We start from the raw sequence: 20,973 nt of genomic DNA on the forward strand, positions 1-20,973 counted from the left end.
TGCCCAATCAAGAAAAATATCAGAACTGGCCAAAAGCAGTACATCTGGAAACAGGGGGTGGGGGACAAGGTAGTTTAGACTTCACAGTAAAACAGCCTGCTGGGGTTATACCCTACAATGGTAGACTGAAGCCTGGTCTACACTAGGAAATTAGGTCAGTACAATTATGTTGCTCGGGGGTGTGAAAAATCCACATTCCTGAGTGACACAGTTAAAGCGACCTAACCCCTAGCGTAGACAGCACTAAGTTGACAGGAGAACTGTCCCATTGACCGAGCTACTGCTTCTTGGGGAGATGGATTATCTATGCCAATGGAAGAACTTCTCCTGTCGACACAGATAGCATCTTCACTGAAGTGCTACTGCCACACAGCTGTAACAGTGCAGCTGTGCCACTGAAGCATTCAAGTGTAGACAAGCCCTGAGAAAGCCACAGATCTTAGCAGAAATGTCAACTCAGCGGAGAACTGTAAGACTTGGGCCTTTCAGCTCAAAGTGCTTCACAAACTTACAATGATAGACAAAGTGGATACATAGGAATCACTAAAATGCAGTCAGCTCTGGAGGGAAACTAGGCAACTCTATACAACAGTTAAGAATAGCATATCCAATTGAAACTGCAATGGGAAGCTATAGAGGCAAAATGTAATTATTAGAGTTCAAATGTAGCAGCACACCAGGGCTACCAATCAAACTTTTGTCAAAAGTGCTATGGGATCCTTAAAACTGAGGTCTACCTCACTTGTGGTTATTATATCTCAACCAAAAGATAGCACAGCATCCCAGCACTATACTCGGGTGTTGACTCGGAAGGCAGACTGCAACAACCAGATTCAACAGCACATTCCCTAGAGCATTCTCTGTGTTCTGTGGAGGTTTCCCATCAACGCTGGGTTGGTCTGACCACATTCTGAGATCTGACTGACGCTATGGCTGCAAGCTAAAGACAAGATGCATATGCTGAGGCATGATTTAAAAAACCACAAAATGAGTTTAGTGTCTATTCGTCCATCCATGCTTAGGAGAGTTTTACCATGTAAACTCCACAAAAACAGGAGTGGGAAGAGCAGATCTCACTGCAGAATACCATGAAACCCATTATATGCACAAGGAGCAGATAATTTCAAACAGTAACACTTGGGGGTATACTGAAGCTCCTAAGTCTTTGTTGGGTTTGTTTCTCTACAATATGTATGCTGACTTGTTTAAGCTTCTGCACTGTCATCGAGGGAGCAGGTCAGAGTAGTTGGCAGTGAACTGTAATCTTTGGCCCTTGGCCATAAAGAATAGACAGTTAATCCTTGGTTAGCCACTAAAACCTATCATACACAATAATGTAATCTTGCATCATGGCTTTAAAACAAACAAACAAAACCAGGCTCCTGCATTAAGCTATTATCTTCATGGAACAGAGATTCTCTTTTACCAGAGGAAAAAAGCCTTCCAGGATTGAAATAGGAGAAAATAGATTTGCTTTAAAAAATTCTCATGAAAAATTAAAATAATACACTTCCGGCTTTCATTTTCACTTTTTCTCCCTCCCTAAAAGGAAGGGAGCACAGCACAGTATAGTTTTTTAATATACATGTTTTTCTATGACATTTGTTACTAACATGAACGAATTAAACCTCACTATACTTCATAGGTGCCAACTCCGTGGGTGCTCTGGGGCTGGAGCACCCACAGGAAAAATATGGGGGGTTCTCAGTACCCACCATCAGCTCCCGCACAACCCTTCAGAGCCTCCTTCCTGCTGGCGGGTCCCACTCATCGTCTCCCTCTTCCTCCCAGCGCCTACCGCGGCTCAGCTGTTTTGTGGCATCAGGAGGCGCTGGGGGGGGTGGGGGTGGGAGGGTGAGTGAGGGCGCAGTGCGCTTGTGGGAGGAGGCGGAACTGGGCGGGGCAGAAGCGGGACAGAAAGAAGCAGGCCGGAGGTGGGGCATTGCAGGAAGGGGTGGAGTGGGGCAGGGCCTGGGTGGAGCCAGTGAGATTAGAAACTCAGCGCCTATGCTACACTTCTCTGAGGTAGGTCAGTCCTGGATTGTATTCCCAGCTCAACACTAGCCTAGTAGGTGACAAGTCACTCTCATAGGTGCTTCGGTCTTCCCAGCTGTAAAATGGGGATAATGATACTACCCTGCCTTGTAAAGGGCTTTGCCATCAACTGATAGAAAGTGCTATCTAAGAGCCAGGTATTATTATTCCCCTTCATGTTACAGATGTAAACACTGTCAGGCATAGAGGGATGAAGTGACTTGTCCTAGGTGGGAGAGTCCAGGTCCCAGATTCTACTTAGTGCTTCCAAAACTTTTTTTTATTAGTTAAGCATTCACGGTCCAACTAAGTTGGTACCATCCTGGTACTTCTCTGATAATTTCTGCCGCAGCTGGTGGAACTATCATTAAAAATGTACATCGTTAGCCCTGGTTGTGAAGGAAACTTGTTGACTGCGATTCAAAATGGTGCCATGTGATTCCACAGAAAACAGCCTGAAACAACAGCTCTGAGGGAGTTGCTAACTGAGCCCCCTTTCATCTCAATTCCATCGGATTCCAGGGGTGGCAATTTAAATGTCAATATTGTTAATTATTTCACTGCTTATCATTTTATAGCCAAAACATCCAGATTGTGGGTGAAACTTGTAAATATTGGCACCATCTTTCCCATGCATCCAACTACCGATCATCACTTGCATTTGAACCACAATCTCCTATGTTTGGGCAACCAGGAGCTCATATTTTAAAGGTCAGGGCCTTGTCAGCCAACAAAACCCACAGGTAGCATTGTACCCAAAAAACAAACAAAAAAAAACCACAGAGAAAAAAACACAGACCTGATTACCGTCTCGTAACAAGTATCTCTTCTCTATGACCTGGGGGATGCAATCAGAGAAAGAATTTAGAAGGTGTGGCATGTACATACCATCATAATGTGATTAACACTTTAAAGACATCAACAATTGGGATACTACATTCTCAAATGACAAATCCTGACTACAGACTGCCTGTGCTGGAGGATGCCGTGGAAGCAGTGCCCTCACTATAAGGGGCAAGAGGGAGCAGCTGATATTGCTCTACTGCAAATCCCTATCCCCTCCTTTCCTAAAAAAAAAAAAAAAATCCTGGCCAAATTCTGGTGTTTGTACGAGAAGGTGATCCCCTGGGTCGCCAATGCCATCTCCATCCCCTCCCAGGGGACCACTAAGTGGCTTGACCAAAGCATTCCCACTTCCAATTTGGCTATTTTCCAGATTTACCCTGACGTTTTTTCTCTGGGGAAGATGGGTGGGAAATAAAGCACTAAGTTTTATTCCCCCAGATTTGTTTTAAACAGGAAAAGCAATGGTGGGCACCTACATTTAGCACTCACTTCAGTGCTAGAAAAGTGCACTGCAAACCCACCAGCCTGCACAGGGACAATGGATATTTGCTAGTGTACTACAACACTTTAAATTTTAGTCCAGTTTCATTGACCATGGTATCTGCTTAGAACAATGTTTCACACAGAATAACTGTTCTCAGGAAATCTCCAACACTGAAGAATAGCTACCCAGTCCCCTCCCCCACCTAGAGATGACAGAATTACAATCCCAGATGTAATCAAATCTCAAGACATCAATTGCAAAGTAAATGAATGAGGAAAAAGACAGAGATGAAAATTAAGGCTGGGGAAAAGTCACAGGAGGCTGAAGATGATGATATGAAATCCAAAAAGTCATGAGCCAGCAAGCTGGGGCAAAGTCTCACCCAGAAGTGAGAGGAGTTTCAGTGACAGCAAACCACATGTACACGGTATAGGATGCTAGGTTTTACCCCAATCTAACTGGTTTAAAAAAGGGGTTACAGACACTTATCCCATTTTTTCATCACTCTCTCTTCCAAGAGAAAGAGTGTTTCTACGTCCTTGATGGAGGTCCCCTGTATTGCCCTGATATATAGGCAGTCCTTGGACTTATGACACAGTTGGTTCCTGAAAATTGTGTTGTAATGCAAAATGTTGCAACTCGGAACCGCAATCCACTCCATTACAGGACCGAGCGTCTTAAAGTTGAAACCAACGCCATAAGTCGAATCAGGGTGTCAATTCAGAAACCTCATCTGACCTCCTGTACAGCACATGCCATAGAACTTCCTCTACAAATACTTCCTAGAGCAGATCTTTTAGAAAAACATACAATTTTGGTTTTAAAATGGTCAGCAATGAAAAATCTACCATGACCCTTGATAAGCTGTTCCAATGGTTAATTACCTTTACTGTTATATTTGTATTTTATTTCCTGTCTGAATGTGCCTACCTGCAACTTCCAGCCAGTGGATTGTTATACCTTTCTCTGCTAGACTGAAGAGACCATTATTAAACATTTGCTCCCCATGCACTTATAGACTGTAATCAAGTCACTCCTTATCCTTCTCTTTGTTAAGCTAACTAAATCAAGCTCCTTGTGTCTATTAATGCAAGACATGTTTTCTAATCCTTTAATCATTCTTCTATCTCTCTGAACTCTCTCCATCCTTCTTTGATTGTGGATACCAAAACAGGACCCAGTATTCCAGCAGTGGTTGCACCAGAGCGAAATTCAGAGATAAAATAAAAAGAAAAGGAGTACTTGTGGCACCTTAGAGACTAAAATTTATTTGAGCATAAGCTTTCATGAGCTACAGCTCACTTCATCGGATGCATTCAGTGGAAAATACAGTGGGGAGATTTATATACACAGAGAACATGAAACAATGGGTGTTACCATACACACTGTAATGAGAGTGATCAGGTAAGGTGAGCTACTACCAGCAGGAGAGCCGGGGGTGGGGAACTTTTGTAGTGATAATCAAGGTGGGCCATTTCCAGCAGTTGACAAGAACAACTGAGGAACAGCGGGGGGGGATAAACATGGGGAAATAGTTTTACTTTGTGTAATGACCCATCCACTTCCAGTCTTTATTCAAGCCTATGTTAATTGTATCCAGTTTGCAAATTAATTCCAATTCAGCAGTCTCTCGTTGCAGTCTGTTTTTGAAGTTTTTTTGTTGAAGAATTGCCACTTATAGGTCTGTAATCGAGTGACCAAAGGAGACTGAAGTGTTCTCTGACTGGCTTTTGAATGTTATAGTTCTTGACATCTGATTTGTGTCCATTTATTCTTTTACGTAGAGACTGTCCAGTTTGGCCAATGTATATGGCAGAGGAGCATTGCTGACACATGATGGCATATACCACATTGGTAGATGTGCAGGTGAACGAGCCTCTGACAGTGCGGCTGATGTGATTAGGCCCTATTATGGTGTTCTCTGAATAGATATGTGGACACAGTTGGCAATGGGCTTTGTTGCAAGGATAGGTTCCTGGGTTAGTGGTTCTGTTGTGTGGTTTCTGGTGAGTATTTGCTTCAGGTTGGGGGGCTGTCTGTAAGCAAGGACTGGCCTGTCTCCCAAGATCTGTGAGAGTGATGGGTTGTCCTTCAGGATAGGTTGTAGATCCTTGATGATGCGTTGGAGAGGTTTCAGTTGGGGGCTGAAGGTGATGGCTAGTGGTGTTCTGTTATTTTCTTTGTTGGGCCTGTCCTCAGCTCTCGTTCCCTAATGCCCCTACTCTACTTGCACTACATTCCAGATGATGAAGAGGTCATCAATGTAGTGCTTGTCAACAACCTTGATTATCACTACAAAAGTTCCCCACCCCCATCCCAGGCTCTCCTGCTGGTAATAGCTCACCTTACCTGATCACTCTTGTTACCATGTGTATGGTAACACCCATTGTTTCATGTTCTCTGTGTATATAAATCTCCCCACTGTATTTTCCACTGAATGCATCCGATGAAGTGAGCTGTAGCTCACGAAAGCTTATGCTCAAATAAATTTGTTCGTCTCTAAGGTGCCACAAGTACTCCTTTTCTTTTTGAGGATACAGACTAACATGGCTGCTACTCTGAAACCAGAGATAAAATAATCTCTCTATTCAATCTTGAGATTCCTGCTTATGCACCCAAGGATTTGGCCACAACGTTGCACTGGGAGCTCGTGTTCAGCTCTTTATCCGCCATGACCCCAAATCTTTTTCAGAGTCACTGCTTCTCAGATCAGAGTCCCCCCTCCTGTAATTATGGCCTGCAATGTTCCCTCTAATTTTTTACATCCACGTGCGGAATAAATTTGATGTGCACCAATATGGAGGTGATGTGTGGCAGGAGTGGGGCCGAGGGATTCAGTGTGTGGGAGGGGGCTCAGGGCTGGGGCAGAGGGTTGGGTTACAGGGGGGTGAGGGTTCTGGGGTGGGGCCAGGAATGAGGGATTTGGGAGGGGGCTCAGGGCTAGGGCAGAGGGTTACGGTGCGGGAGGGTGAGAGCTCTGGCTGGGGGTGTGCATTCTGGGGTGAGCCTGGAGATGAGGGGTTTGGGGTGCAGGCTGCCCCAGTGCTGGGGCCGGGGGAGAGGCACCTCTCCCTGGCCGTGGCAGCTCCAGGGCTGGGGCGCCTCTCCAGTCTAGGCCCTTGTGGCTGCGCGCCTGCATGGCCCTTGATAGCCTGCTGTGCAACCGTGCAGCTTAGAGGGAATTTAGGTGGCCTGTATTCTTTGTTCCTAAATATATACATTTAGCCCTCTTAAAATGCATATTGTTTGCTGGCACCCAACTTACCAAGCCATCCAGATCATGATGTATCAGTGACCCACTTTCTGTGTTATTTACGACTCTCCCAATTTTTGCTGCTTCTGCAGTGCTCCTGGCTCAAGGAGCAAAAGGCCAAAATCAGACATCAAATCCAGACTCCAGCCCCCATACCCATTCTGTTCCCATGGGTGAATTTCAAGAAGTGGGAATGATTAGCGGGATAGAACTAGCTAGGAGTCAGGCATAGTGCAGTAGGGACCGACAGAACATTTCCCATTCACCATTTTTTCATGTTCTGGGCTCCCCATATAACTCAGACAACAAAACTCCATGATTTACACAATCTCTGCTGTCAGAGTCTTCAGTCTCATCTAAAACGTGACTTAGTTAAGTTAAACTAACAAACTCTTTGGCAAGTCTGTAATGCAGACCAGTATTAGATTGAAAAGCTTTTCAGGGCAGGGACTGTCTTTGTTATATGTTACTCCTGGTGGAATTCTGTGCCAAAAAAAATAAAAATTCTGCACCAAAAAATTAAAAATTCTACACACAATATTTTAAAATTCTGCAAATTTTGTCAAAATAACACTATATAATCATGCCAGTTTCAATTATTTTGGTAATTTATTTCAAAATAGCGTCACCAAGTATGTCTGTAACAATATAGACACACACAAAAATTCCCCCAAAAGTAGAGTGTTAAAGAAATCCCTATGATAACTCACTTCCTATTTCTCTGCTCCCTCCCCCGCAGAGCCCAGCCAGGGGGCCAGACACCCACAATCCCTCCCCCACAGAGCCCAGCCATGGCTCACCCCAGCCCAGGCACGGCTCGCCCCAGCCCAGGCACCTACCCTCCTCCCCCCTCAGAGCCCAGAGGGAGAAACAGCCTGATGCTCAGTCCCAGGTTTGTGTGGAGTTTCCTGCACGCTGCCATCTCCTTCCCTCAGGGCATGTGGGGAACTGCAGCTGCTAAGAACTCTCTACTCTCCCCCTCTGTGTTTTCTATGTGCAAGATGGGTTCTGCCAAGTCCAGCAGCCCCTAGTGGCGGCCAGCAGCACCGCAGCCTATTTCTGTGGGTGAAAGGAAAATCTGTGCAAAAAACAATTTCTGCAAAATTCTGCATTGCGCAGTGGTGCAGAATTCCCATAGGAGTAATGTGTATGTATAGCAACTAGCACAACACCTAGCCCTGGTCCATGATAGGGCTCCAAAGTGCTATTGTAATACAAATAGTAAATAACAGTCATAATAATAATTTAAGGGAGATTAGTCTGAGAACTACCCAAAGCCATTTTCACTTGCAATTCCACACAGGATTTGAACCCAGCTCTCAAGAAGTGGCAAGTGAAAGCAGGAGCCCAACTATGCCGTTAGCTCTCAGAATACAGACAGGGTTAATTACATAAATCAAAAGCAACAAACGTAATTGAATTTGCATCACCTTATCAAAAAACCTGCTGAGCTTGACAGCATTGGATGAGCCTGCAGCCAGATAGCGGGGATTGGTGCAGTCCTAGAACACACAAAAAGCAACTCATAATTAGGAACCATGTTATGCAACATTCTTTAAGGAGCAAGAAAGCTACTGAAAATAACCAGGTACTCAGCACAACTCTTCATCTTAAACAAAATGTTTTCTCAAGGTGCTTGATTTTTATAGAATGCAAGGACATGCAATGACAGGCCATATTGGTGTCACTTTAAGAACGGATTACCTAATAAGACGTAAATGGGTGAAAACCAAGCCACAACAGCTGAAATATTTGGTTTTGCTGCAATTAGTCAACCAGCAGAGGGAATACAAGGAAATCAACAAGCCCCCTTCCCAGAAACATGCAGACATGACCACTGAAGCAAACATGGCAAACCCATACTGACTTCTGTTCCAAAGCCATTTGGAAGGACATGGGGGGCGGGGAAGATATCAGTGACTTCCAAATGGAAGAGGACAAAACGGATTGGGAAATGTTAAAAAAAATAAAAGTTTCACTCTTTTAAATAGGGTTCTACTCACAAGAGGTGGCTTCACCCCACTCCCAAAACTCTATGTTAAAGGGAACTTTAGAAGACCCACTTTCAAATGCAAAATCTAAACTAAGCTGTTTATAACAAGCACCAGCCTAACATTTTTTAAAGGCACAAGAACAGAAACCAGGGGGGTCTATCAGTAGTACAGCAAGAGGTGCCCTCCACAGCAGTCATTCCCAACCACTAGCACTGGGGCATCAAGCTCTAACTCCTGGCACTCTAGTCTCTCCTTCCTCCCTTTATGTTGAGTTGCTATGCTAGGCCTCAGAGCACTACTGTTACCCACTTCCCATTTGACTACATGTACTCCTATAACAAAACATGGACTCCTTGTTCTAGGGTTTAGGGAAGCTCAAGCTCCTTTGCAGGCTGAAATACACACAATGGAATGGGTGGTTGTGGGCACAGTTGATGTCATAGTCTGAAGTGGCCTGAGTAGGCTGTGAACCATTTGGCTACAAGCTATGCAGAATGATGTGGCTAAGGTAGCTCCCAGGATGTTGTGCTGAGGAACCAATCAGCTCATAATTCACAACAACAGCAGCATTGTAAGAATACTACGAAAATAACAAGGGTGCCTAGTAATCAGCAGAAACAAGGAAGCCTTCTTGTTGAGGAAGTCTATGGGAAAGACTCTTTCCTGGCACTGGCTGCAACTTCCAGAAGAAACAATTTAATGATAATGGGAACAGATAATTCTCAGACCAACTAATGATTTTTCCTCACATTAAAATGCAGAAATCATCAATGTGACTGGTGAGACAGAAATCCAGATTCCCTGTTTGTACCACTACAACTGGAGTGCCTCACACCATAAAGTTTACCAACAAAGGAAGTCACTCTGGATGTTATCCTCTTCAAAACCCAAGAGGCGCCGGGAAGCAAATACATCAGAGCAGTTTTCTAATCCATGTTAGAGGAGTAGGTCCTCAGTGCTAAATACAAGACAAATGATTCAGCCACTGATGGGGTTGGGAAACTGAGTCACTTCTCCCCACAAATAAATAAATCAGCCAGGAATTTCTTGTAGAGTCCTGAAGCATCAGCTTTGTAAACATGAACTAGAATTTGACACTTGCCTATTAAAAAAGTGCTGACAATTTTTTTTAAGTGAGCTAGGTGCTAAGGTAAGGTGTTGGTTTTATAGCCCTGGAGACTGAAACCCTCTGTTCCCACAAAAGATAAAGAAGAGGAAGCTTTCCCCATAATGTCCTGCTGACGTGTCTCAATTCTGAACTAAAGACTCATCTCAAAGCATTAAGAGGGAAGTCCAATTCCAAAGCAGAGAAGCAGGCTGAAAACTTCAATACTATATCTGCATTCCCCAGATTTAACTTCAGCCAACCATTATACATCCAGCCACCGATTTTGCCCAGGCAATGGTATAAATATAAATGGGTGTAGTCTGTATGTGCTCAAGAAAAGTGAGTGGCAGAACCAAGTGACTCCCAATCCCCTAACCCCTAGGCCATCCTGTTGACTTCCCACAACCAGCTCCTTTCTATAACTGAAAGACAGCTACTATTTCTCCACTATGCTAGCAAGGCGTATGGCTAACCAACACTGTAAGCGACCTCAGTGTGACTGACCAGGCAATCACCAGTAGCCTAGTTCCTGTAATTGGGATTGCACAGTTCTCTTTGCTGGAAAGCATCATGCACAGTCAAAGATAAACAAAACTTCTGGCAAAAATACTAACCAGATTAATCTCTTCTGCATTGAAATCCTCAGCCAGGAAAGCTGTTCTGGTCAAAACTTCATTGCGCTTAGTCTCTGGGATCTGGTCCAATTTGGTTCCGATAACCAACAGCGGAATCTGGTTATCCGCAAACTGTTCACGGTCATAGTCCCTGTGCAGTGAAAAACAGAATAATACAAATATAGATGAATGTGACAGCCCTATCCTTTCCACTCTAGGTGGGTGGGAGATTGTTGGATACTGTGTTCTGACGGCCAAGAGTGTTTATGTCTGGGTCTTGTGGGAGGATTTCTGGAGTTAAATCACACTGCCTGTTGGGAGATTTAGAGTGGAAACAGATATGGAACTAGTAACTAGCACCTGAGACATGGGTTGAGGCTTTTGTCTGAAGAGGACAGGGTGGGAAGCAGCAGCAGCTAAGAGATGAGCTGGATCACAATGCATGAGCTGGAGAAGAGCAGGAAGGAAATGGCAGCTGAGAGGCTGGTTGAGTCATGCTGTATGTTTGAAAGGGAGAGGAGAAGAAAGGAACCAGCAGCTGGGTTGGGTCAGGGCTCCAGTGTGGGAAAGGAAAAGGCAGAAGTAGCTAGCAGGCTAATGTGACCATGTTACAAATCAGAGAGAAAAGGAAACAAAGGGAGGGTAAAGGTGGATGCGATGCAGAATGCTGCTGCCCACAATCCCACAGTATCGGAAGACACAATGCAGGGCTAGATGGATCATTGGTTTTACCCAGTATGGCCATTCTTATGTTCACACAAACAAAGGAATGATACCATATCACTCCCATCATTAGAGAACTAACCTGACTCCCTACTCATTTCAGGACCAATTCAAAACTCTCCTGCCATAGCTTTGAAACTTTCCATTAATTTGTTTCAACTGGCTTCACAGGCCTTTTCTCTGTCCCACCACATAAACTGGTGAGAGCCTTCTTCTTTACAGCCACACAGAATGTGGATTTTGGAAGACAAGCCTCCACCCTGTGTTTTTAAAATAGCAGATGTGTATCTGTCTGTGGTGTGCATATAATTGGGGTTCTGCCCGCCCTCACCCCCATTCCATTTCTCTCACTCTCATCTGTGTGATTTTTCCGGTTTGAAAATCTTTCCCCTTATACCTGTAACAAGTAACAGGGGAAAACAGCAACAGTTAGATGGCACAGCACTGCTGAAAACATATTCTTTAGCAAGGCCCCAAAAAATCCCACTAAAGAAATCTGCAAGATTTAGTGAGTTTCATTACTCCTCACACAAAAAAAAAATCAAGGTAGGACATGGAAACAGCCACATTTTCATGAGGATTCCTGCTAGATGGCCCTGAATGCCACAAAGCAGCCATGGAAAACTTTGAGGTAGCAGGAAATGTACCTGTTCCCACATAAGCCTCAACAAATATGGAAGGAGCAATACAGAGACATGCTCCCCTGACTCCACACTACTCCCAGAAAACCCAAGGATCTAGCAACAGTGGATCTGGAGATGGAATAGCGGTACCATTTCTCTTCCACAGTTACATAGCTCTTCTCAGCCATCCCAAGTACACCCTAGCCTGAGAACTCTGCACTTGGTCAAACTTCCCGTGGATTTCAAGTGGCCCTAGTGATAAGTGATGAAGAGTAAATGTGACAGCTGGAGTCATGTGTCTGATGCTGTGTGCATGGTGTACACTCACCCATTTGTCACCAGCACTCCAGTTGGAGCCACATCTCGGTTAAGTGCTTCCAATGACCATCGATACAAGTTTTGGGAGGACTTCTTGTTCGTTAAATCATGCACTAATATTATGCCTAAATAGAGAGTAAAGACAAGGCATTCCTTAATCATAAGATATTTTCCTAACCTCACCTATACAGGATTCACAGACCAGGATGCTCTGGAACCGAGAGCGCCTCACATGGAGTCTGGCTCAAAACATTAGTAAGGAGGAGCTGTTTGGTACGACTTTAAATTGTCTTGTAATTATGGAGACATGGTTAAAGGTAAGGAGTACTTGTGGCACCTTAATGTGACCTGAAGCAAGAGAATGGAGGGATTGGTTTTGTGCCCTTTTTTTTGCTTTTTAATGGTGTATAAAGAAGGGCTAAAAGAACCTCCACCCTTTTTGTTTTAACCTTGGTTGTTTTGTTAACTTTAGAAGTATCAGGAATGCCAATTTTTGTCTTGTCTTTTTCTTAGGCATTTGAGTTAAAAAGGCATAACAAAAATCAGAGTTTTAAACAATGCATCTAAAAATCCTCTTCCTTCACAATGCATTAAGTTGCAATTGTTTTACAGCCAAGGCTTGTAGCCCTGCCCATTATGAAGATTACCTGACAGTTTCCTTTATAAGACCCTGTTTTCAGTTGCTTATAATTTTGCCAAACTTTAACCATTTGGGCTGAATTTTTCCATGCTGGGCGTTTGCCTCAGGCTGAATGTAGAATAAATTTTGAATAAGTTCAACCAATTTCAGTAATTTCCAAGAACAAGGCTAGAGAAAATATGTTGTTTTGCCCATGTTAAAAAATACCTGGTGAACTTTTCTTTGAACAACTCTAGTGCCCGCACGCTTTGGAGCAGGAATTTGCAATTTGGAAGGGATGTGCCTTTTGTCATTCTTGTGAAAAATCTGCCCAAAGCTGGCCATACTATAAGCCTCTGAAAAAAAACAAACACAAACCCACCCCAACCCATAGTTCGCACATACTCCACAAAGACTTCTTAAATTTTAGTAGCTAAATTCCCTGACGATTTCATCCACACAGGGCATGCATGAGCCTAGGCTGAGCAGGACCCTTCCCCGTAATTGCAGCTCTGGACTGCTACAGGCTGGGTCCATGTCTGAGCACCAGAACTGAGCAGGGAGCCTGTCTCTCCTGGGATTTCAATGACCCTCCTGCTGGCCACAGGCAACATGGAGGAGGAAGCTGCTTGATTTAAATGCACAGGGGATACAGGACAGACTTTCGGGGGAAGGGTGTGGGGGGAAGTAGATTGGGACTAGGAGCCTTGATGTGGGTGGAAACAGACTGGAGCATGGTAGGAGGGGAAATGGAAACTGGGACTGAGAGTTCAGATGTGGGGACCAGAAGGAGACTAGGATTAGGAGCTAATGAGGAAAGGAATGGGGAGACAGAAGTTGGGGGGAGGGAGACAGACTGGAGGAGGAACTGGCTGGACAAGAAGTCAGGGGAAAGGTGATACTGAGATTGGACAAGGAGCTGGGGAGGAAAACTGGGACTGGGAGCCAGTGGATACAGGGAATGTGCATGGGGAAGAGGGGTCAGTGAGACAGATCAGATGAAGAGCCAGGAGATGGAGAAATGGAAACCTGCTTGGGGACAAGGAGCTGGGGTGTACAATTAAGGTAACTAGGAACTGCTCGGCAAGAAGTCTGTGACTGGAAGCAAAAACTGGGACCATTCCTCTGCTGTCAGCAAATATCTGTGAAATCCACTGGCAAAGTATCCCATTCTCCTCTAGTGCTGGTCCACACAGAGGAGAATAACCTACTACTGCTATCAATTACTCCATTAGTTCAAGTGGCAGAACTCTGCAGTTGATCTAAAGGTTTCAACCTGCTCAAGACCCATGGGGGTGTAAATATGCCACATGATGAATTTTCTGTTTTTCAGTTGTTGTTCTTCTTAAATTTAGAAAGTTACACACAAAAAACTGCATTAAAAACATAATTAATAGCATTACTTTGGGGGGAAATTTTAAGGCCTGTGGTATACAGTAGGGCTGACCAGATGATCACAATGGTCCTTTCTGGCTTCAGAACCTATGAATATTTATGGCAGTTACAAAGTCAAGGACCCAAAAGTTAAGAATTGTCAGAATTAAAGTTGCCTGTGCAATCATAATTTAGCCCCCTTGTGCACATGAATTATGATACAGTCTTCAATTACATGATCACATACTGTTTGTTCCACAGGATCCCTGCCTGATTCAGTTCTCATGAAGGACCTTCTCTGAGGGTGAAGCAGGACTGTACAGTGATGGAGACTATCGTCTGTTGGGCCCCTGCTTCATTTGTTGCAGAAGCCTAGAAGGTGTGTGGTGAATTAGGCAAGAGATTGCAGGAAGAGACAGTATGGTCTCATAGTTAAGGCAGTTGATGCTGCCCTGAGAACTGGACTCTAGCTCTGCCTCTGTTACAGAGTTCCTGCGTGGTACTCAGCAAGTCACTTAACCAAACTTTTCATAAGTGGTTATTAAGGCATGTGTTCCTCACGTTCTGGGTGACTGAATTGAGTTCTTGGGGTCTGATTTGCAGAAGTGCGGGGCATTCACAGCTGCAACTCAAGTCAATGGGAGCTGTGCTTTGAACATACTAAGTGCTATGTAATTCGAAGTACTCTGAAAAAATCAAGTCCTAGGGATCTCCAACTGGGCAAAATTATTGGATATTTTTTACCTTAATCTCACCGTATTTCAGTTCCCCAGCTGTGCAATGGGGATATTAATACCCGCTTGTCTCAAGAGTGTTGAGAAAATAAATTCATTAATGTTTGTGAAGCACTCAGATGTGTGTGATATCTGTGATGAACACCAAAGAAAAGCACACGAAGAAATAAATAATTCAGTCTTCAGAGCAGAGTTTGAATAGCATGGAGTAAATAAGGCCTATGGCCACACGTTGAACAATGAGAAAAAAAATAAAATATTGAATAGCTGCTCACTAGGTAAGCACTGTCCATTCTACACCCTGAATGAGCCAGGAGTCCTGTAGAAAAAATAAAAGGAGTACTTGTGGCACCTTAGAGACTGTTTCCATGGTATGCATCCGATGAAGTGAGCTGTAGCTCACGAAAGCTCATGCTCAAATAAATTGGTTAGTCTCTAAGGTGCCACAAGTACTCCTTTTCTTTTTGCGAATACAGACTAACACAGCTGTTACTCTGAAACCTGTCGTTGTAGAAAAAATAGTACATGATCATGTAATTAAAGACTGTATCAATGCATATGCACAAGTGGGCTGAATTAATGTCGCACAGGCAACCTGAATTCTGGAATTTCCTAACGTCTGTGTGCTTGACTTTACAACCTTAAAAAATAGTCTTTTTTAACAGCTTTTAATATGTAATATATACGTCCTCATACTCCCAAAAATTCTCCATTCTTCCATAGAGTGACAGAGCAGACAAGACCTGATTTTCTACTGTTAAAGAAAAACCTTTCAGCCTTGCTTCATACATCACAAAGGGCAAAACCCCAATTTTTCATTAGCAGATCATTGTTAAGGTCGCAATCACATTTCCACAATAAGCTGCTCCCTTTTTGCCCCCAAACTCCTAAAAAGTCTTTTACAACTCTAGAAAAATGTGGGAGTTTGGGGATAGAAGAGAATTTTCCCCAAAATAAGAGGTGAATTTACCATAACTCAGAATCAGCTGGGTCATCAGAAAACGATGGGCTGGATTTTCCAGTCTGCTACATTCACTTTATGCAGCAAAAGGTGAACATATCCTGCTGGATATTCCTCATGGTGAATTCCCCTTGTGTAGGGGGAATCTCTTGTGCAAAAGAGATGGAAGTGGCAAAACCACCTCCTTCATCTGCTCTGCCACCCTCTCCTGCCTTTCACAGTTTACCAAATGGCTGGTAGAGACAAGCATAAATAAGATTTCCTGTATTTAAAAAAGTTAAGCTTCTGGTCCTTTTCCTTGCCAAGATCCTTCAAACTGTAAACTCTGTGGTACGAAAAATTACAGGCCAGTATCAATAGTTGTTCTCTTGTCAGACACCCAGATCTCACAGCTGGAGCTCCTCCTTCAATAAGCAATTCCTGGCAGCAGCCAGCACCTTTTCCGTCTCTCAACCTCCTGCTAAAGGAGACAAGTACTTGTGGAATGCCCCTAGGTTTCTCCAGAATTATTTAATATGTAATTTAATTAAAAATGAGTAGAAAGCACTGCACACCCACATGCACACATCATGCTATGACTTTTCCATTTGTTCACAACATAAGCTCTACAATCCACAGCTGTGGAAAGCTTCTTTCATGTGTGTTCACCTGATCTCCCACAGACCTCACCCATCTTACACACTAACATTATGCCACCTTTCCATCAACACACCTGCCAGTACTCCAGGACCATGCTACAAAGGACCTTTCCCACCAGTGCCAGACAGGATCAAACAGAGTTGTTCCACCCAGATATTTGGCAACCTTCTCTCTATCCAGTGAGGCCCACTGCACAAGTCCATTCTCCTGGGAAGAACTACTCAAAAAAAGTATAGTACAGAGACATGAAGCCTGATACAAGAGAGAGACCTACTGTGATGGGTTGGCCCCCGCCATCCAGGGTGCCACCTGATGTGCTGGGGTCCCACTGAGCCCACCTGTCCCACCAGCCTGGATAATCTTTACTCTATGCTGCTGTGACAGGCTCTCAAGCCCCCTTCCATCATGCACACAGGTAGGGACACACCCAGCTGTAGAATCACACAGAGTTTGCAATCAGCTGTGTGTGGGAGGACTCAGCTAAGGGAATTGCCCAGCACTCTGGTGCATACCCCCCGGAGTGTAACCCAAAATTATATTGTCTTGCGCTTTATAGAGATTTATATAGCATAAGCTTATGCAATTTGCCCCCTCCCTCAATATGGAGGAAGATACGCACAGCTTTATGCCTCCCCCAGTCATGAACTGCACAAACTGGGTTTTGGAATAAACAAAAAACTCATTAACTAGGAAACGTAAATTTTAAGTGATTACAAGGGACAACAACAGAACAAAGCAGATTACTGAGCAAATAAAACAAAAACACACAAACTAAGCTTAATACACTAAAAAATAGTAGCTACAAATAATAATTTCTCACCCTAAACATTGTTTCAAGTAGGTTGCAGAGTTTCTTGAAGGTAAACTGCACTGCTTGCAGCTTAGATTTCCAGGGATTCCTTTTACATGCTGATCTGTCTGGCCTGGGCTCAACCCCTACCTCCCCCAGCTTAATTCCTTTGTTTCTTCAGGCATTTTCAGCAGTCTTCCTTCTTGGGCAGGGAGGCAGTGGAGAAGAGCCAAGATTAACTCTCTCCCCAGCCTTAAACAGGATTTGCATGTGGCAGGAATCTTTTGTTTCCCAGTTTTGACCTCCCTTCCCATGGAAACGTAACAGCATTTCAAGAAGGTATTCTGTATCAGGTGACATGATCACATGACCCTGCAGTGTCAAAGCAGCATCCCAGGAAACTTCTCAGGAAGGAGGGAGATTAGTATCTTTAAAGTTCTATTATCCTTCCCCATGGCCCATCCAGGCTGATTGCCTACTGTCTGGTGGGCATTCCCCAAGTACACACACAGTTGTAATTATCCTTATTACTTAGAACTTATCCTTGCAACAAAGCCCGTTGCCAACTGTGCCCACATATCTATTCAGGGGACACCATCACAGGGCCTAATAACATCAGCCACACTATCAGAGGCTCGTTCACCTGCACATCCACCAATGTGATATATGCCATCATGTGCCAGCAATGCCCCTCTGCCATGTACATTGGTCAAACTGGACAGTCTCTACGTAAAAGAATAAATGGACACAAATCAGATGTCAAGAATTATAACATTCATAAACCAGTCGGAGAACACTTCAATCTCTCTGGTCACGCGATCACAGACATGAAGGTCGCTATCTTAAAACAAAAAAACTTCAAATCCAGACTCCAGCGAGAAACTGCTGAATTGGAATTCATTTGCAAATTGGATACTATTAATTTAGGCTTAAATAGAGACTTGGAGTGGCTAAGTCATTATGCAAGGTAGCCTGTTTCCTCTTGTTTTTTCCTACCCCCTCCCCCCCAGATGTTCTGGTTTAACTTGGATTTTAACTTGAAGAGTGGTCAGTTTGGATGAGCTATTACCAGCAGGAGAGTGAGTTTGTGTGTGTATGGGGGTGGGGGGGATGTGAGAACCTGGATTTATGCAGGAAATAGCCCAGCTTGATTGTCATGCACATTGTGTAAAGAGTTGTCACTTTGGATGGGCTATCACCAGCAGGAGAGTGAATTTGTGTGGGGGGGTGGAGGATGAGAAAACCTGGATTTGTGCTGGAAATCACTTTAGATAAGCTATTACCAGCAGGACAGTGGGGTGGGAATAGGTATTGTTTCATATTCTCTGTGTATATATAAAGCCTGCTGCAGTTTCCACGATATGCATCTGAGGAAGTGAGCTGTAGCTCACGAAAGCTCATGCTCTAATAAATTGGTTAGTCTCTAAGGTGCCACAAGTCCTCCTTTTCTTTTTACAGTTGTAATTGTTACATACTCAACATTCCTAACTTCAGATACAGAAATGATACAGGCATACGAATTGGCTAATCACATTCAGTAAATCATAACCTTTCCAATGATACCACACATGACCCATCTTAGTTATGCCATATTCATATCATAATATTTCTATGAAGATTATGGGGCGTAGAGTTATACCTACCACCTATTGACTGTTCAAAACCCATCACCTGTCCACAAACCAGCAGATGCAACAAAGCCACAAGGACTCAAGTTGAAGCTCATTAACACCAGACCTGGAGTAAACAAACAGCAAACTACAGACACTTCAGCAATGAAGCACCCAATACTGCCTGCATAATCAAGGCCTGGATGGCTTAAACTGCAAGCCCAGTGCGCCTGAATCTGAAGTTTTTCTGCCCATCATAGGCCCAGAAAGGACAAGAAGTCAGGACTGCATTCATCTTCTCTTCTCATATCAAATCCAAGAGGCGCCTCAGTCAGACAAAGTCAATGGAATTCATTTGTCTGATGATCTAAACCAGGGTTGGGCAAACTTTTTGGCCTGATAGCCACATCAGGGTTGCAAAACTGTATGGAGGGCAGGGTAGAGAAGGCTGTGCCTCCCCAAACAGCCTGGCCCTTGCCCCTTATCCAACCCCTCCCACTTTCTGCCCCCTGACTGCCCCCCTCAGAATGCCCGACCCATCCAACCCCCCCCGACTCCTTGTCCCCTGACTGCCCCCTCCTGAGACCCCCCGACCCTAACTGCTCCCCTGGGACCCCACCCCCTATCCAACTCCTCCTGCTCCCTGTCCCAACTGCCCCCTGGGACCCCGCTCCCTATCCACACCCCTGCTCCCTCACATGACCCCTGGGATTCCCACACCTATGCAACCCCCTGTTCCCTAACCACCCCTCCCCGAACCTCCACTCCATCCAAGCGCCCCCTGCCCCCACACCATGCCACTCAGAGCAGCATGTCTGGCCACTGTGCCATCTGGCTGGAGCTAGACATGTTGCTGTGCTACCCTGCAGGAGCGCGCAACCCCGCCATCCAGAGCACTGCCGCGCGGCGGCGTAGCTGCTGGGGAAGGGGGACAGCAGGGGAGGGGACAGTAGGAGTGTCCTACCCTGCAGGAGCTCATGGGCTGGACAGGACGATTCCGCGGGCCACAGTTTACCCACGTCTGATCTAAACCATAGCCAATGCTAATATAGCTTTCATGCTCATTTACAGACCAGCAAAGACTAAAGGTTTCATAAAGGAGCTGACTGATACTTTATCGAGAGTGGTGTTGAAATACCTCAGACTTTTGAGGAGACTTCAACATCTTTCAGTTGGAAAAGCCCAAACTTTCATTTCCTCATTTGGTTCTCTATGACACCTGCAGTCTAACCTACATAGGGTGTCACATCCTGGATTTGGTGTTGGAGAGGACATGCTGTATTTTCATATCTAACAAAGAGGCTGAATCCCTGTGTGACTGGTTTGGTCACAGAGACTCCCCTCGAGACTGTCACTCGATGAGCTAGGATACCACTGAGAACAACCCTCCTGCCAGAACAGGGGCCCCTCCACTCCTGTCTTGCTGAGTTAGACTCTCCAGTCAGCTCCAGCACAGACCCAGAGGTTAGACGCCTCCTCTCTGCAGTTCACTGAAACTGAGATTCGCTCAGCCCAGGGGCTTCTCAGTTAACAGGGACTTTCCCAGCACGCAGTGTTCAGCCTTTCTTGGAGCCTAAACCCCAAATAAATCTGTTTTACTCTGTATAAAGCTTATACAGCGTAAATTCATAAATTGTCCACCCTCTATAACACTGATAGATATGCACAGCTGTTTGCTCCCCTGGGTATTAATCACTTACTCTGGGTTTATTAATAAACACAAGTGATTTTATTAAGTATAAAAAGTAGGATTTAAATGATAACAGACAGAACAAAATAAGTCATTAAGCAAAATAAAGCAAAAACACGCAAGTCTAATCCTAAAACATTAAGAAACTGATTACAGGTAAAAAAGAAAAGGAGTACTTGTGGCACCTTAGAGACTAACCAATTTATTTGAGCATGAGCTTTTCATCCGATGAAGTGAGCTGTAGCTCACGAAAGCTCATGCTCAAATAAATAACACGGCTGTTACTCTGAAACCTGATTACAGGTAATCTCTCACTCTCAGAGATGTTTCAATAAGCTTCTTTCACAGACTAGACTCCTTCCTAGTCTGGGCCCAATCCTTTCCCCGGTACAGTCCCTGTTAGTTCCAGCAGACATCTCAGGTAGTAAGCAGGGGGTTTCTCATGAGTGGCAGCCCCCTTTGTCCTGTTCCATCCCCTTTTATAGCTTTGGCACAAGGCGGGAATCTTTTGTCTGTGCTTGTCCCCAGCCCCGCCTCATCAACAGAAAAGTACAAGGAT

At 44.5% G+C, this 20,973-nt stretch overlaps 1 protein-coding gene across 5 annotated transcripts in view; it reads right to left on the bottom strand.

Moving 5' to 3' along the window:
* RABL3 (RAB, member of RAS oncogene family like 3) overlaps positions 1 to 20,973 on the bottom strand; it is a 45,714-nt gene that overhangs the window by 17,007 nt on the left and 7,734 nt on the right. For 4 of the 5 annotated variants that reach the window (XR_012154692.1, XM_073309648.1, XM_073309639.1 and 1 more), the window contains exons 4-7: positions 12,008 to 12,122; positions 10,334 to 10,484; positions 8,048 to 8,119; positions 2,834 to 2,872 (exon numbers count right to left, since the gene is read on the bottom strand). Coding sequence is in view for 4 of the 5 variants with exons in the window: in XM_073309648.1 (XP_073165749.1) it covers positions 2,834 to 2,872; positions 8,048 to 8,119; positions 10,334 to 10,484; positions 12,008 to 12,122 (377 nt within the window). In the remaining variant the exon portion in view is untranslated. Of the gene's footprint in view, positions 1 to 2,833; positions 2,873 to 6,629; positions 6,715 to 8,047; positions 8,120 to 10,333; positions 10,485 to 12,007; positions 12,123 to 20,973 lie in introns of those variants that run through there. The other variant, XM_073309657.1, reaches the window with a different exon arrangement.

This window comes from Lepidochelys kempii, chromosome 1, assembly GCF_965140265.1.
Source record: "Lepidochelys kempii isolate rLepKem1 chromosome 1, rLepKem1.hap2, whole genome shotgun sequence".
Classification (NCBI taxonomy): domain Eukaryota; kingdom Metazoa; phylum Chordata; order Testudines; family Cheloniidae; genus Lepidochelys; species Lepidochelys kempii.